Source organism: Poecilia mexicana, unplaced genomic scaffold (genome assembly GCF_051168715.1).
Source record: "Poecilia mexicana isolate PSO_F unplaced genomic scaffold, ASM5116871v1 scaffold_1, whole genome shotgun sequence".
NCBI classification, from domain to species: domain Eukaryota; kingdom Metazoa; phylum Chordata; class Actinopteri; order Cyprinodontiformes; family Poeciliidae; genus Poecilia; species Poecilia mexicana.
In genome coordinates this window covers 5459919-5478583 of record NW_028263370.1, presented here as the reverse complement: position 1 = coordinate 5478583, position 18665 = coordinate 5459919, and the positions used below count along the sequence as shown (strand labels likewise).

Sequence of the window (18665 nt, the reverse complement as noted above, 5' to 3'; positions counted from 1 at the left end):
ACAAATCGACAGAAGAAAAACAAGTTAAGACACCTCTTTTAATACAAATGGCAGTGTATTATTTCATAATTACAAATGTCAGATATGGTACAACAACCAGTGATATAACTTGTACAAGAATTAACAATGACTGCAGTGGTTGAATAACATGACTGTACAGACTGAACATGAAAAAAAAAAAAAGAAGAAAATCAACTCCCTGTTTGAATACCAAAAATCCATTTGTTCATCCTCCTTTTGCTGTAAATATAATATTCTACGTTTCCTTCCTCCCCCCACCCCACTACAGAAATAAAACTGCAGAAGATCTGAATTTGTACAGGCTGCATTACCTACAAACTAATTCAAGTGATATTCCACTTTGTAGGCGCTTGCTGGCGAGCCTCATCCCAGTTTTGACTCGCCACCAACGCTCTGACAGAAAGGCAGGAACAAACCAGGAACATTTGTTATCCAACAGGCCAGCTCCACTGGTCACTCCCGGCCATTCACAAAGTCGTCCTCCGATAACCAGCGACACATGTTGGCACAAGAAGGTCATCACTTAAGTACACAAGGATCCTGAAGTATTACAAATTGATACATGCTTGAGTAATAAAACATGTTTTTTTTTGTTTTTTTTTTTTTAAACAGGCATTACAATGCACTTAGTGCGGACATTCAAAACAGTTGAGCTGATTTAAGTTTTTACGTTTTTTTTTTTCCTTTTTATATGTATATGAAGAAATTTCAGTGGATGGGAAGTAAATGAGGTATTAAAAAAATACGAAGGCAGGATGTCAGAAACTAAATTGGTAATTGGCACATTTATAATAAAGGCTGTTGGCTTTTTTTTTTAAATTCTTCTAGAAAAGGAAAATGTTTTAATCTGGAGAAGGTTGCTTTTGGTATCATTGTCAGAACAGTTAAAAGACACTTCTCAAAGTCATTGTCAAAACATGTCATACAGTGCAATGGATCTGATAGAACATCTTCACTCCTATGTGGATTGATATGAAATACCTTACAAACAAAGATACAGGCATGGGTGATGGGACGCAGTTAAGTTTCCACCTCGGAGCTTTAGTTGCATGTTAGAAATACAAAATTTACAAGCTTGCTTTGAGGCTAAAATCTACATGAATGAAACCAGCTTCAAAGTCTGCCTGAGAGCAAAGCAAATTATAGATTTCTTTTTAAAAAAGGACAACAAAGACAAATTCAGGAATCAAATAAGCAAGAAACTACTAAATGTTCATATCTGATTTCTGGGAGAAAAAAAAAAGAAAAATTTCAGAACACATTGGTTTAATCGACTGGGAACTCAATGCACACCTTATCAGACGTATGCAGCCTCTAAGTCTGAACGCATCTGAGAGATGTTCAAGTTCAAATGTCATTTTTAAAAACTGCAATGAATAATTACAGACCGCTTTCGTGTGAATTGGATTTCTCTTTAAAAGTTGCTGAACTGTACAAAAGTAGAGCTAATGAAGTCTAATTCACAAAGTGGAGCAAAGCCGCGTCATCGAACGGTGAAATATACACAAATGTGCAGCCATCATGCTGAAGTGGGGGGTATTCACAGCATTAAAAACGGGTGTTGAATGCGACGGGGTGGGGCTGAACGGCATCTGCTTCTACAGCAAAATCTAGAGATGAACATAAAAGGAAAAGTACGGGGAAGAAATTGTCTGATGGTTTACTTGGGGGGGGGGAAAAACACTTCTTCAATAGTAAGAGAGAAATGTAGAAAAATCATCTTTAAACCTGATGATCGCAATTGTAGTAAATAAGTACTCAATACATCAACTTTTTTTTTCTTTTTCCCAGTAGTGGAAACAACACATTTTCACTATAAACTCGTCACGACAAGGCGCATTCCACAAGATTTCAGACAGCGGAGCCAAAAGAATAACCAGAAAGTGGTCCGAGAGTCGAGGCCCACTTACAGAGCGTTTCCGAAAGACCTGGAATGGGCAGGTAATGTCTTTCTATTAAAACAATAATTAATGTAACTTGGCAGCACGCACTACGCCGCAGAAGAAAAAGCACATTTAAGCCAGCCTAAAGTTTTCTGTTGAACATTTGGACAAGCCAGAGAAATATTGGGTGAATAGAGTCTGAAGACATAAGACCAAAATTTAACTGAAAGAATAAGAAAAAGCACAGCACGTCTCAAAACCTTCTCAGCAAAAATTTAAAAGTGGAAAATGCGCAGATGCACAGATTGCCTGAGTCTGAAGGTGGTGATTTTTTTTTAACTATTGTGCTCTAACACAAAAAGCGATGACTTATCATGCAACTCTTATCAGCAGAACAAGTTGTTTTTTTCTTGTATTCCAAAAACAAGGGTAGCAAATTATTTAGCTTCCAAGGAAAAATTTGTCTACTTTGTTTCAGCCTAACAACAGAGCAGCAAGTGAAAGCGCAGTGCTGAATTAAAAAGGGGGAAATCATAAATCACCATAAAATGATCACCTTGAGCAAAAAACTGTAACAGATATGCAATTAGCAGGTGTGTTCTTGTTGGAAACGCCGTTAGGCATCACAAATTTTACGATTTGAACCCTGCTGGAGCTTTGGGAAGATTTATTTGAAATTCCAACATCAATTGCGGATTTCAACGTTGGCTCTGTGTTTTATTAATACCGAGCTGCTGCACAGATTCCCAAAAATAAATACACGCGATCTTAAAAATGACTTGGAACACGTACCGCAAACTAGTCTCCGGACACACACATCTGGTTCATCCTATCCGTTCGCACGGATTGTACGCATGGTTTAAAAAGACTCGCTGCTGCAGCTGTTCCACTCCCGGGAAAAGTTCAAGCATCACAGCTTTAACAGTGATGAAAACCTGGATTAAGTTCCAACTGTATCCCTTGGGTCTAGTTTGAGATCCGCCTGCGACTTCAGGCGTTTAGCGACTAAAAGTTAGTTTGGTATAAAGTGGAGCTAATGTGCTAACAAAGATCAAGTTAAGGACAAACATACGGCACATATAAAAAAAAAGAATGGGAAAAAAAAAGAAGGCCTGATGCTACATTGTGAAAAATAAAAAGACTAATGAAACTAAAATGTGCTTCTTGAAAGAAACCGCCTAATGAACATTATCCATACTCATTCCAAATAATAATATTAATAAAAAAAAATCAAAAGAAAAAAAGGTAATGTATGCATTCAAGTGGTACTTTTATGGCTTTTTGTACAATACAACCTTTAGTGAAAATATACATCTAGACATAAATTCAAGTACAAATGTACAAAATCTTTAAAGTCATACTTTTTTCTTTAGCTATAATACACTTTTAATACAGCTCATAAATACAGGTCGACATTCACTGAGTTCCTAAGATTCTCGCGCTCGGTTGGAGATTGTGGTGAAGCTCTGCGGCGGAGGGGTGCGGGCGGAGGGACGGAGTGGTTTAAAGTCGCGAGGGCCCTTCTGTCTCGTCGTCACTGTAGCCGCTCTTCAGACAGACCTGGAAGCAGTAAAAAAAAAAAAAAAAAAAAAGAAAAACAACCATGCAAATTGACTAACAAGTTTCATCACTAAATTTGAACACATATTTAAGAAAATGTGACATTCTTTTTAATGAGAAAATGTTTTCATAAGTTCCAAAAAACATGGAATGAAAATGTTTAGTTGGGATTTTGCGGCAAAATTAAGAAGGAAAGAAATACAGTCTGAAAAGATTTAAATGAAAAAAATCTAACATGAGCCAATATGTATTTTAAAGACAATTAATGTAAAAGAAGAAAATATTTTACATATTTGAAAGACAAAATGAAAAAAAAAAAAGAATGAAGGCAGAAGGAGATGATCCACTGGTTTGGAAAAGCAGGAGAAACTAAAGCTTGTTTTGCAAAATTCTTCAAATGTCACAACCAAAAACTTCAGTCTTTTCACTTAGAGTTTATGTAATGCTCCAACAAAAAGTAGTAAATAATTGTGAAGTGAAGGGAAAATGCAATACAATATTTAGGTGAATCATGAAAGGTGGCTAAATGGTGGCTTTTATATGAAAATAAATAACTACATAAAGACAAAAACTATCCTTTCACTTTATAAAAATAGGAGAAGAATCACATTGTAACATGAAGTTTGTAGTTTAAATGTGATAAAAAGTGAAGCTGCTCCTGGAGTATGACTCCATAGGACTGATAAACACTGAAATTAATTTTTTCCTAAAGCAATGTTTCCTGTTCTGCCTTCCCAGATGAAAATGCCAGTTTTACAGCGAATACCACAGAGGACATAAAAAGTAGTGAATCTGCCAACCCCAGAAAAAGGATAAAGACAAGAGACAGGCCTTATTCTAACAAACTCACAAAGGTGCATTAATAAAACCTTCAGATTCCATGTGAAGTAATGTCCTTTCTGAGTTTGGACAAGGCCTGCGGGATGGACAACAAAAGAGGAAAGCCAGGAAAGCAGGAAGTACCTTAGCCCCCACCCCCTCGGACAGTCGCCGCAGCGCTAGCACTTGCCTCTCTTCTGAACAGGCGGTAGAAGAAGCCCCGCTTTGGTGGAGGGTTGGGCCGGTTCACGTCCAGGTCTGGGCACAGCATCCCGTCGGTCTCGTAGATGTTGATTTCTTTGAAGCACTCCATCTCAATCATCTACGAGCAAAATCGACAAATCCCACGTCATATTTTTAAATACCTTACTTCTACTGCAAGGCAACCAAACACTCAGGAAGCAGACTTTTTTTCTATTCTGTAGCTATCAGACATTCCTGTGTGAGGTCATTTCTGTGGGACTTCTAGGATGACGTCATTTCAGGCTGCAGTACCTCGTTCTGCCACGGGATGGAGACACTGCCTGTGACAAACTTTGAGTAGAAGTCGTCATCCGTGGGGTCAAGGTTCACGCCTTTGACGGTGGAGAACTGCTCGATGTCCAGGACATCTTTACAGTACACGGCTCGAGGCTGAGAGGGGGACAGACAGGAGCAAAACGAAGGACGTAAGACACGTAAGGGAGGAAAAAGCAGCTGGAAGAACAATGAACAAGTGCGAAATCTGTAAAAAGTCTTTTAAATCTTGCAGCCGCTTGAGTCATTGGAAAAATTGTTGAAGGAAAGCAATAAGAAGTGCTCTTTGCAGTTTGCCAAAAGCCACGGGAGACAAACACGCGTAAGGATGTGAAATTTGAACTGGCTGGAGGTTCAACAGTTAATCGGATTAATCATGATCAATCCATTATCCACATAATCATCAACTAATTTAGTCATCGAATAATCATATGCTGATAAACACTCTCCAAGGTGTGATTAAGCCAAACCGTGCAAAGAATATATACATTAAGCATTTTAGATGAAAAACCTTTGTAAATATTTTCCACCCAGAACCCTTACACTGCCGTAGTTTCAGTTTCAAATTCTGTAAAATTTTGTTATTAAACACCTTTTCATATCCACTTTTAAATTGAAAAAAATCATCAACAGATCAGCGCTACAACATGAAGTGAAGCAGAAAGAGTTTATTAAATTATTTACTTTGTATCTTTTTAGCTGCAAATGATCAAGCGTTCATTAGATATTGTATAAAATAAGCTTAAGTGGTTAAATAAATAAAAAAATCAGCTGAATGTGCCATTTTTTTTAATTCAATAATGCAGCTTATTATCGGAATAATCGTTCAATGCAGCTCTAAATCCTGTACACAACCAGAACTATGATAGATTGGTTTTAGATCATAATCATGTTAGAATGGCCCAGTCAAAGTTCAGACCTAAATACCGTTCAGCATCTGTGGCAAGACTCTATACTTAAAAAATGGTTCTACAAAGCATCACTTCAGAGAGGCTGGATACAAAGACACGTCGCAATTTTTTCATTTGATCATAACAAACAAAAACAAATCAAAGACGATGCGCAAGACTATGATTTGACCATCGACAAAGTCTCTCAAATGATGTAACTTTCATAACTAAAAAAACCTACTGGTCCAGTTTATGTCATACAAACTGAGCTGTTGAGCTGAAATTAAACTACAATCACACACTGGGTCCACCACAGCCACTGGCTGCCATGATAAACTCATTTCCTTCTGACAATGGCATTTCCTGCATACAGACGGACTGCGCCTCAATGTGCCGTGTGTGCATGGATGTGTGTGTGTGTGTGTGTGTGTGTGTCCATCTCTCTTACATCTGGTATGAAGGGAGGGTCCAGCATGTTGGCCTCCAGCCGTTTGAAGTTGATGTTTCTGAAGATGGGGTGCTGCTTGACCTCGGTGGCCCCGCAACCCCGACAGCCCAGCCTCTCCTTGGGGTCCTTGGCCAGGAGCTGAAACCCAGCAGGGGGAAGGAAAAACAGATTCAAACATCTGAACCTTCAAAAGGTCCGACTGAAGAGAGGCAGGCGAAAAATGACGCGTCGGCTAGTAGGTTTCCTGTTGGGGAGGAGGGCAACAAAGAAACGGCTAGAGAAATTACATTTTTCGCTTTTCTCAAAGACCTTTAGGAGAGATGAACATTAAAAACACAAACCCCTACTGCAAAGTACTAATGCAGCAAGAGAGAGTGTAGTTAATATTAATAAAACCTAGCTTGCCTTGCATTTTACATCTTTTGCGTAAATAACACAAAGTTTCCTAGACGATTTTAAATCTCGTCACCCACTCGGCTCACTCGTCTATTTCTGGCGGTAGAAGTCGCCGCCCCTCTGGCGTCCTGGAGACCGACGTCCCTCCCTCTCCCGCTGCGCTCTCTCCTCTTCCATATTTACCTTTTACCCTTTTCTCGCAGAGCCCCTTCTTCCCTGAGTCTCCCTGACTCCTCTTCTCACTGGGGAGACTTTAAAAATGCTGAACTGTGGGTCAAAATGTTCCACTAAGTTTAAAAAAAAAAAAAAAAAAAAAATGCCCTGCTCTCAGAAACACACACACTCAGTGGCTCGCTCTTCAAAATTGTGAAGGGAAATAATACGTCCATATGAAACACTAGGGGAAATAGAGACGGTAGGTAACAGTTTGTTAGACAAAATAATTATTTGAAATAATTACAAATGGTCAGTACTGTTATAAATGAGAATGTGTAATTTATATACATTTTCTTGATTTCCATCTCTGTGCTGCGTTCAGAGGCTGCAGCAGCCTGTGCATCTCTACTATAGTCCAGATGACATATAAATGAGCAATATTTTTATCTAGAAGAGAAATAAGAAATACTTTAGTTTAGAAAATTCACTTTTCTACGTTCCAATTAAATATCTGCATAAAACCTCCACAATAAAGTGACAGTAAACCGAGGAATCAGTTTTTGTTCAGAATGATTTGCTTTACTTATTTTCCTTTTCCATGAATACGGAAATGACATAAAGGAATGGCTTTCGTCTTTCCTGATAAAAGTTTGCATTTCTTTGCTCTAAATCCTGAACAGAAAAAAATAATTTTATTTTTCTCATAAAAGATTTAGAAAACACAAGTTACCTTCCTTCTAAGCTTCATTCAATTCAATTGAAAAATACTTTATTGAAGGAAAATTAAAGGCTGCTGTAACTCATTAATTCAAGATTCTTCAAAGAGTTACTCTGGATGGTGATGGATGAAAAGATCTCCTGTAGCGGTCTGTATTACAGTGAGTTTGAAGAAGCCTCTGACTGAAGACACTTTTCTATGTCCCATGAAGAGGATGCATCTTTTACAGCTCAAGAAAAAAAACATAATTTAATATCAACTAAGGCTGCAAAGTGTCTATGGATTATAGAGGTTCTTTACCGTTGCCCTGATCTCACAGAGAGACATCTGTCCCTTCAGTCTCTTCCTCCTCACCTGCCTGCAGATGTCCTTCGCATCCTCTGAGAACTTATCAGAGTACTCCTCCTGGTCCTCGCGCACCCGTCTGTCCACCTCCTCCCGCTTGACCCGCTCCTTGCGTTTCCGGAAGGGCGACTGGCCCTGGATCATCTCGAAGATCAGACAGCCCAGACCCCACCAGTCCGGGCTGAAGGTGTAGCTCTCGTTCTGGATCACCTCGGGAGCTGTGGAGCGGACGAGAAGCAGCGGGTGGACCGTGACGTAAAGCAGCTCGACAGAGAACCGAGGCTACAACTTCTTAATCTTTATGAGTTACTTTCTGGTTAAGTAAATGTCAAATAGCAAAAGTGTATACAGAAAGAGTCGAAATGGGAAGAAAGGAGCTGATGGATCAACATGTTGAAGTTCTTACCCATGTAGCCAACTGTGCCCACTCTCCCTCGTATCGTCTCCCCTTCAGGGATCTGAACAGCGAGACCCAAGTCGGAGATCCGAATGTGCCCTGAGCAAAAGCAAAAGCCAGATTGTTTACCAGAAATTTTCTGAATACCAGTAATTTAACAAAAACAGACGCCTGTAAGTAACATCTGCTGAAGCACACACAGCTCGGGATGTGCTTGAGTTACACCGAAGCATGAAATAATTTCAGGGAAAAACCGTCTGAAAGAAAGGTGGGTATTCTTTTACTTCAAGATGGATGTGAGCAAATTAATGTTAATGCAAGAAGGAGTGCAAGGATAGAGTAAGGCAAGCTTAAAACAGTGCGTCTGCAGCCAAGGAAAACGGGCCGATACAGTGCAGCTTGTTTGATTTGGACATTGTAGACCAAATTTGTGAAATGAAAAATGAAGGACAAGAAGCACATTTTGAGCCAAAAATCGATGTAGTAAAAACTAAAAAAAGACGACATACCACGGTCATCCAGAAGGATGTTTTCAGGCTTCAAGTCTCTGCAACAAACAACAAGTTATGAGCTGCTTCTGAAATTAGAGCTGGTCTCAAAAACAATATTTTAGAAGAGTAAGAGTATAACATCATAAGTGAAGAATAAATGCTCTCAAATGCAGTTTTGATCTTCACCAGAGGAGCAAATTAAGATGTTGGGAAATTTGACATTTAATGCAGAGCTATGCAAGGTCAGATCTCAACTTTTTTTTCTTTAATTACATTTATTTTACACGTTAAATAGAAATATTCTCACAACTTTCCTTAAGCCTTCTTTCAATCCAACATGCCAATATTAAAAAAACAAGAATAAGACTTTATATATAATCCAGCCTAACATATAATAGTTAGATCTTTAGAAAAAGACAAATAAATTACACCAATGTTCAGCCTGACTGGGCTGAGCAGAAAATAATTCAATTTCACAACCGTGTTTTCAGAGGTACACTAAGAAACTGGAGGTTGATTAGAATTGGACGATTTTTTTCTGCTTTACCTGCTGGTCAGTAACTCAAAAATCCTATATTTTTCTATTCAATGAATGCACCAAACTTTAGTGCTACATGGTCTTGCTAACTCTTAACACTCTGTGGCGTTGTAGTCGGTACTGAGGGACAACGGCTCATTAATTTTAGCTGTATTTTAACAGAGCCATGTCAGCTGTTTAACCAGGTTGTTCCAACAGGTCCAGCGAGACTTCAACAGGTGCCGACTGGTCGGACCAGTCGGCACCTGTTGAAGTCTCGCTGGACCTGTTGTCCGTTTCGACCGCTTCAGGGACAAAATGGAGCCGTCTGATACAGGACGTCAACTTTAAGCTCTTTTTGTGCCGGTTTGGTTAAACTGGTATTAATGCTGGCTCCTGCTGGATTTGGAAATGTGGGAAACCTTTAAGAGAGTGTTAAGGTGAGAGTTGGCGTTCTCCAGGAAGGAACCATGATTTTTATATCAACGCTAACACTGTCAACCATGCTAACTGCTAATGTCTATCGGCAGTTTAAACTGCGGGTCTGCAACCTGCAGCTCTTTAAACCTTCCACAATGGCTCTTAATAACTGGCTTAAAATGAATCAACTAAGGTTTTAAATGTACATTTAGTACCAAATAATGGTTTTACCAGTTAGATTTTTTTTCCATGACAGAATGACACTACTACTACATTTTTTGTTGTTGTCATGTTTGAAACTATAAGCTCTTTTCTCAATTTTTCATGAATTTCAACATCCCAAATAAAAAACTGTACCCATCTTCTAATTCTTTTTTTTTTTTTTTTTGCAAATGTTTTATGGTTTTCTGTATTTTAGAATCTAAAACAGATAGAAAATGTGGTTCTATGAAAATGACATTAAATTTCCTGAAGTAAAATTGACCAAAAAAGTATAAGCTGTCTTTTTCTTTAATGTAAAGTCATGTAACATTTGTGGCTCTGATGTTTATTTAGCTGGACTGAGGCCAAATGTAGCTCTTAGGATTGTAAAGGTTGCAAATCTTTTGCTTAAACTGTCAACTCCACCTCAGTTTGTCCCGTTTTGAATTTATAAAACTCGACTGCTCTCTTACACAGCAGCACGACTTCGCCTAAGCTCCCACCAAACATAATAAACGTAGCTCACGGCAGAAAAAATGGAAAGACATTTTCAACGATGCTTGTTGCGGCTCCTACAAATGAATCAGAATCATCCGATGCAATCAGTAGGTCAAAACCAGAGATCTGAAACTGACCTCAAATCAGTGACTCAAGCCTGAACTGAAGCAGTGCGAACTGAAACCACAGAGACAGCTGTTTCCTCTGACACACGCAGAGATCAATGAACATGTTTTTGCGGTTATAGCTGCTTGAGGCCTGGAGATTTAGTGGCGTCCTTTTCTTCTATGAGCACCTGTGTTTATGTTCCCATTTCTCACTGATTTTGACAGACGCATTATGCCTTCTAAGAATCTGTATGTAAATCAAATTGTCCTTCAGAAACATTTTCTCTGGGACAACAGATTGCATCCTCAGAATATCCCTGAAAACCTCCAGCAAGTAAAGCGTCACCTGTAGACTATCCTCTCGCGGTGCAGATCCTCAAGGCCACAGCAGATCTCAGCAGCGTAGAAAAGGGCCCTTTGCTCGTCAAAGCCAGAGTTTCCCATGTTGTAGATGTGGAACTTTAAGTCGCCACCATTCATTAAGGTCAAGACCAGGCACAGCGCGTCCTTGGTCTCATAGGCATAAGCTAGACTAACCTGGAGGAGGGAGGGAAAAAAAACAAAACAAAGAGATAAATTTACAGAAGCGGTAATGAACCTGGATCAGAGACCGGGTGGGAGAAGTTGGATAAAGAGAGAGAAATGAGAGGATGAGGCACAACTCTAATATCAGAGTTGTGTAATGCTCCCCAAATATTCATCAATTATCCCAAATGGATTGTCAGGAACGTACACAACGTGAAACCCAAAAAAGATGTATCCCAGAGATGGAAAATCCATCTTGCTGCTCTCGCTCCATCATCAATCACTCTCCTTTTTCCGTCTTTCCCACAAGCCTCCCCCCTTCTCCTCACTTCCCTGCTGTGGGTCAGTGACACACAGGGTACAGTGTGTGCATGTGCAGTTGTGTAAAATGTTGCTGCCATCAGGAGGGATCCCATCTGCTATGGAGCGTGTAGAGAGAGAAAATACAAGGAGGGAAGGAAAACGTTCCTATGGGCCAAGTGAGCAACAAACATCCAGCATATAGAATTTTATTGTGTTATTTTATGGTACAATTGTGGCAACAATAAAAATAAATAATCGCTTCTCTTTTAGGCAACTGTACGGCTGTGACTGCATGGCTCGGCGTTCATAAAACCACAAACACAAATACTACTTTTTGAGAAACATACCCATTTGAAAAAGGAAACTTAAAAAAAATTGATTTACTAAAACTGGACACAGTAACTTAATTTAAATTTATAAATTTACTGACATTTATTGATGCTCTTGTGGAACAAATAGTAAAAACATAATTTCTGACAATACTGAGTTTTGTTTTGTATTTGATGTGATTAATAGAAATGTATCAAGGCAACAATAAATCAAAAATACTTACTGTGATAAGAAATTTTTAATGATAAATAATAAGCGATACAATAAAAGCCCACCTCAAGGATGTAGTGTAATTTCACTATAAAAACATTAAATGCCCCAAAAACAAAACTGAGACAATCTAATCTGATTTTGATTTTTCACCGCCAATTGTCGTTTTTATTCCATTCGCATTTTCCAATTTAGACTAAAGGATTCTGATAAGGATTTGAATAAAAAAAAAAAAAAGAAGAATTAAAACTAGACAAAATGAAGAAAATTCATCCATTCATCATCTACACCTATTTGGCCTTGCAGGGGTTCAAACACAAGGCAACAATGGTATCAATTACTCTACTTTGCAGCCTTAAAATACAATTGCTTTAAATAATAAAAATTAACCAAATTGCGCGCGCATATATATATATATATATATATATATATATATATATATATATATATATATATATATATATATATATATATATATATATATATATATATATATAAAATCTATACCTGCAGTACTTACTGAACCACCTTTGAAATGCACAAGCATAAAAAATAGTTTTACCGATTAAATCCAAGCAAAACTCTTACTACTGCTACTTCTATTTTGTGCTTGCATCAACACTGATAGGGATAAGCGCAAATCAAAAAGATGGGAAACAAACTGCAGCACAGTGCGGTAGCGCTACCTCACTTCCCCTGCTACACACATCAGAGCAGGATCACCCCTGTGGCTCAAATTCCCATGTATCCTCCCACACTGAAAGCACACGGGCGGCTCATTGTGTAAAACACGCAGCAGGCTAATGGTATGCATTAACTAACAGTATGCACCAATCACAAAAAGGTAAAGAACAATACTGAGAGAGAGGAACGAGGACTTGCAGAGAGCACTTGACTCTTCTCCTCGCTGCTGCTGTTTGGTCAGCGTTTCCAGGCAACTGTACTGCTCTTGTAGGTAGAGAGGCACATCAAGAGTCATCAGTTCTGCCTGCAGCAACCAGAACCAACACACACAAACACACACACGCGTGTGTTTTAAAAAAAAAAAAAAAAAACATGTGCCAATCCCAGGTGACTGGAGCTGCAAGTCTGAGGTTCAGCAACATGCCCACTCCAACCTCTGTGTGCGTGTGTGTGTGTGTGTGTGTGCGTGTGTGTGTGTGTGTGTGAGAATGAGCATGCCTCTACCATGACTCACTCAAATCAAGGGCGCACAACATAACTCACGCTGCATCAGAAATCGACTAATCCAACACTCTGCACAACCTCGACACAGCCGTTGGCTACAAGTGGAGAGAACGAAGAGGCTTCGAGGCACAGCGCTGCCGAGCAAAACATCAATACCGTCGTTCTGCGACAGCCTGTACGCATTCCCACGGTCAAAATGATTTCCACGCAGCAATCTAAATCCGTATCAGAATCCTTTTTCAATCGCAATTCTTGTCAGATTGTTGTGAGAAAAGGACTCCAACATTGTGAAAGCACAAAATCTTACCAAGTGTTTTTGGTCGAGTTTGTGGCGCAAATATTTTAGTATGCTCGAAATAAGACAAATCTAATTTACAAGTAACGTTTCAGCAATAAATAGGAGCTTGTTTTAAATCAATAATTCATTAATATTGAAGAAAAAAAGCTACTTGTTGAGTAATCTGCCAGTGGAGAGCTACTTGTAAGACAAAACTAAGATATTTGCATAAGAAACTAGACCATAAATATTTGGTAAGATTTTGTGTCTGGCAGTGAAGTTGTTGCAGATGTCAAAGTTCTCATCGTTGTTCCAGTAACAGTCCTAATGAAGTGCAAATCTTTACACCAAAATCATATGTGATCATTATCGAGAACAAATCTGAAAAAGGCCGTCTAGCAGTCCGAGTCATAAGACCACACAACACAACACAACATTATGTAATCCACAGCAATGAAGTCAATAACCACACACATACACACACACACACATAGCCAGCTATTGTGAGCATGAGTTCTGCAGGACATGCAGCATCGCTTTTTGATAAGCGATGCTGCATGTCCTGCAATCCGAATTATTTTACAGTGATTTTTATGTCCACTGTTGGTTGAACAAGCTAATTTATTAGTTGGAGGACAATAAAGATCAATATTAGACTAAATTTTTTTGCTCTGTATTCTCTCAGAATAGTCTGTCCATCCAGCTCGTCCGAGATTCAAAAGACTTCTAAATATGTCAAACTTCCAACATTCACTGATTTATTTAACAGAAGTAAATCGTAGCAAAAGTACACTTTCTTCTCCTGCAGTGATGTATGTTTGTGTAAACGCCTGGAGCAAATGGAAAGAGAAACACACATTCCTGGTTGTGCAGTTGAGCTTGAGAGTCGATATCAACGTACAGCAGGGTAACTATATAAAACTAGATATTTCCATTTCTTTTTTGATTGTTTCACTGGGAAGGAAACAAGTAAAAAGCTGATAGGGGTAAAAACTTTTGCGTTAGCTAGAGCTTATGAACAGCAAGAGAAAAGAGAGCATTCAGAAACTGGACTTCATTTGATTTTTCCTCCCCCCAGAAAGTATGCAGCCGAGACCAAATATTTGCACACATTGTACGAGAAGAGGACCATCACTTCTCTTTTTGTCTGACATTTAATCAAAATACAAGTTTTATGTTTTTAGGTCAGTTAAATGTCTGCATCTACAAGGAGCCAGAATAAAAGAAAGAGAAGTTTTATTATTTCAAATTTAGATGAATGCACACATCCCTTCATTATTTGATAAATCTATGAACTTAGTCTAACCCTCTCTCTCCCTCACAGACACAAACGTCTTAAGCTCTGACCAAATTTTTCCAAACGCCTGAGGTCAGGGCTTTGTGATGGCCTCTCTAAAACATCAGTTCTGTTGTCCTTAAGCTACTTTGTTAATAATTTGGTAGTATGCTTACGATAACTGTCTGTTTTAAGCCTAAGCTTCAACTTCCTAGCTGAGAAAATGTGCCTTCATCATGAGGCCATCTATTTTGTCAAACGTTCGGTCCACACATCATGATGCTGCCAACACTGTACTTTACAGTTAGAATGATGTTCTCTGGTTTGTAAGCCTCCCCATTATTCTTCCAATCAAGAGGAATAATGTCCCACGGTTCTACTTTAGTCTCATCGGACCACCGGACATGTCTCAAAAACTGAAGGTCTTTGTCCCTGTGTGCATTTGGAAACTGTAATCTGGCTTTCTTTGTTGTTTTGTGGAGCAACGGCTTCTTCCTCGCCGAGTGGCCTTTCAGCCCAAAACCGGTACAGGATGGGTGACGATGCTGTCGGGAAGATTCTGGCTAAATCTAGTCCGAGATGTTTGGATGTTTTTATGGGGTTTATACAAACCAAGACAGCTTTATCTCTGGGCTCTTCCTGGGCGGAATGACGGCAGGACATGCTGTTTATGGAAATATTTGAACAGATGAACAAATGGAAATAAAATACAAATCTAAAGAATGCAGTCATTATTCTGGCATTTAGCAAATAGAAATAATTTTATCAATCCCAACCGACTCATTTCATGTCAGACACTGAGAATGCATTTGGTTTTAAGTGTGTGTTCACCTGCAACGCAGTCTGACTTGCAGTCGATAACATAAAACCATGACAATTTGTTGGCAAGAATAAATGTTCAATCAGTTTCAAGGAAATACTGAAACATTTGAGGCTGACAGCATGCTGCAAATAAACAAAAATTTCAGGTGTTTGCATCCTCTACATAAAATACTGAATATGACTTTGATTTAATGCGTTCGAGCTACATAAGTGGTCAGAATGTTTAAATTTTCCTGAAATCATGCAAGACAATATTTTTGTGGTTTCATTGTAATAAATCTCTCTCCTCAAAGCCAAACAAGCAGAACTCCAGTTTTGCTGCATCTAACTTTTAGCAGGTGACAATTAAGGGATTTGCAAACACGTCATTTGCTTTCATTTGCAGAACCCTGCAGCCGCAAGCGCCAGGCATGCATGCATACGACACAGATGCAATTCAGGGAAAGGTTGAATAAGAAAAAAAGTCGTACTTACTACAAAACTACTGTTAACTTTTTCTAATATGCGTTTTTCGTTTAGTGCCATTGCTTCACCTTTTCTCTTCTTCACCCGTTTCTTTTCCAGCTTTTTACAGGCGTACATCTTACCGGTGGCACGTACTTGGCAGGCACAAACCTGAGAAAGCGAGCAAAAGGGGTTCATGTGAATCTGAACAACTTGGTCTTTCTATTTAAATATTAAATATTACACAGTTACACAACAATCCACCTGATCTTACCTCGCCAAATCCACCTTTTCCTAGTACTCTGTAATGTCTGAAGGTATTTTTGGTTACAGGTTGCCTGCAGGGATAAAAAAAACAAAAACAAACAAGAAGAAGATGTTAAAAACGGGAGAGAATAGCGTTAAAGGAGAGAAAAAGGGCTTAATATACCAGCTGATGTCACTCTGACACACCATGTGATGTAGCAGACAGATTAATGGTCTAATTTATTATTAATCCACTCTGATGACTGCTGTTTCCATCCTGCTCTTTTCCTCCAACCATTATGCAAAGTATAAATTATTAACCTCTCGCAGAGACAGACTGATTGGCAGCCCCACCTTTATGTATTAGAGCAAACATTGCTGCTGCTACTTATATGACTAATAGGCTCTGGTGTCAGCCATTTTCCAAGACCAAGAGAAAGCAGTACAGTCTAAATGTTCTCCATAAACAAGATCACAGTGGATGCTTTGCGTTTGCCGGCTGTACCCACCTTTCCAACCATTTCCACTGCAGGAAGCGAGAAAAGTACATGGACTCCTGGTAGGAGGAAAATGGAGCTCCGCTCAGATAATCGCGAACTATTCTGGAGGGGGGGGGGGGGGAAGAGAAAGAGGGGTTGTGATTATTCTGATAAGACAAACTTCTCACCAGGCTGCAGACCAACATTAAATCACGATCTACTCCCCAGCATGTGTTTACGTTTGTGCAGCCCTGTAATTTTGTGCATTGCTGGCTGAGTTACTGTTCACAGCAACTTTTAGTGGAAAGATTAAAAAAAAAAGAAAGAAAATCAACAACCAGGTTTTAACACTGTGAAAAATACAAACAGCCTTTGAACTGGGTCGAGATATGATTTCACACAGAACAGTAAATATAATGTAACTACGAACTCAAATGGGGAAGTGGGTTGTGTTATTTGAACACAAACAAAAACCTAGACCTCAAATTTAAAAAAAACAAAAAATAATCAAAGGCTTTGTGGATTTCACACTTAAAATGTAAATTAGCACCGCCTCTTGGGAAAATGTCAGAAAACTGACAATCTGAGAAGATGAGTATGACCGTCGGCTCCTTTCTTTGACTTCTGTAACACTCCCTTTATATATAAGTAATAAGCTGTGCTGTGCTGTCCAGACAAGGCTGTAAAGTGATAAAACATTATAATGCTTCAGAATACAGGGAGCGCCAGGTTAGAGCAGAAATCTGGGTTGTGGATGACAAAGCACACTTTAAAAATATAACTCCTCTGTCACGATACATTTTACTGGACGATTAATTGTCTCAGAAGTTATTGCGATAAACGATAATATTGTTATTTTGAGATAATTTTTCAGGTAATATAACGGTAATGGAATAATATTGCAAGTACAGCGTCTCTCAGACCAATAAACTTTCATTTCTAATAATCACTTAACACTGTAACTGGAAAACATTTTAAACATCCACACTGAAACAAAACACACACATTTGCTGAAGTCTCTGTAAACACAATCACCCTTCAAAAATGGGGACAGCTGAGAGCCATGCTACAGGCTGAAGCCATTTGACATCCAGAAAGAGAGACATGAGAAAAACAGAATCATGCAAATGGGAATCATTAAGCTCATTTAAATTTATTATGTGATTAATTGACTTGTTGCTTATTGTGGCAGGCTCACGTCACAATCATTTGAACTAAATAAATAAATAATTTGAACTAAGTAAGTTAAATAAAACGTAAAAAAAATAGAAATAAAGTAAAATAAAAGTGTCACGAGATGGGAAATATTTCAGTACTGTCAAACTATGCAATGCTATTTATGACATGTTACTGAATACAATCCAAAGATCAGCTGTAAAATACAGAATATTTGTAACAAATAAGTAAAATAAATGCAAAAAGCTTTAACCATGATAAATAAAATGACTTGGACAAGTGGACAGTCCATTACAACAGCAGAGAGAGAGGACGGATCAGCACACATGTCTAAGTAAGGAAGAAAATTAACCTCACACGTTTGTTTTGGCACTGCAGGAGGAAGCCAGAGTACCTGGCGAGAACCCATGTATGCTTTGGGGAACATGAAGTCTCGGCAAAGAAATGCTGTGTGGGATTTGAATCTAGAACCTTCCTGCTCAAAACCTTAAGTACAGCAAAATACAGTTTATTCTGCAAAATGATGTATTATTTAATAAGATAAATCATCCAGATAATTTACACTGAAGCTACACGTTTACATTTCTTTTAAAGTTTTTGCCACGATGTTTCTAAAATCTTGAAATAACTTCAGATCTTCCACAACTGTGGTTTGTTCAACTGCTGTCATCTCATCAACAGCAAGCAAATTTCTGCAGGTACAGAAAGCCGTAACACTCCTCTGTTCACAAAACCTGCGAGTTACAGAAAAACGCTCTCTTTTTTTTAACTCGCTACTCACAGACAGAAACTGAAGTCAGAGCAAATATCCGACCTCTAAATCCAAAATGATGACGTGATGCTGATGTTGGGTTCAAAAATCTTTTTCCCAAACCATAATTTGAAAATACTTTAACACTAAGCAAGGCAAGTAAAGCTGCCTGTGGTCAGCGCTCGCTGCTTTGGCCAAAACCCTTCAGAGTTTCCACAAGGAAAGCCCCCCTGCTGAGACAGAGAGAAACATATG

General features: G+C 38.7%; 1 protein-coding gene across 1 annotated transcript in view; it reads right to left on the bottom strand.

The window, feature by feature from the left end:
• Positions 1–24: 24 nt before the first annotated feature.
• Positions 25–18665, bottom strand: part of grk4 (G protein-coupled receptor kinase 4) — a 55530-nt gene continuing 36889 nt past the window's right edge. The window contains exons 6-16 of the mRNA XM_015008904.2: positions 16514–16606; positions 16033–16096; positions 15789–15929; positions 10730–10920; positions 8659–8696; positions 8159–8248; positions 7762–7970; positions 6138–6275; positions 4779–4916; positions 4474–4605; positions 25–3464 (exon numbers count right to left, since the gene is read on the bottom strand). Coding sequence (XP_014864390.1) covers positions 3408–3464; positions 4474–4605; positions 4779–4916; positions 6138–6275; positions 7762–7970; positions 8159–8248; positions 8659–8696; positions 10730–10920; positions 15789–15929; positions 16033–16096; positions 16514–16606 — 1291 coding nt within the window. The 3' untranslated portion in view covers positions 25–3407. The remainder of the gene's footprint in view (positions 3465–4473; positions 4606–4778; positions 4917–6137; positions 6276–7761; positions 7971–8158; positions 8249–8658; positions 8697–10729; positions 10921–15788; positions 15930–16032; positions 16097–16513; positions 16607–18665) is intronic.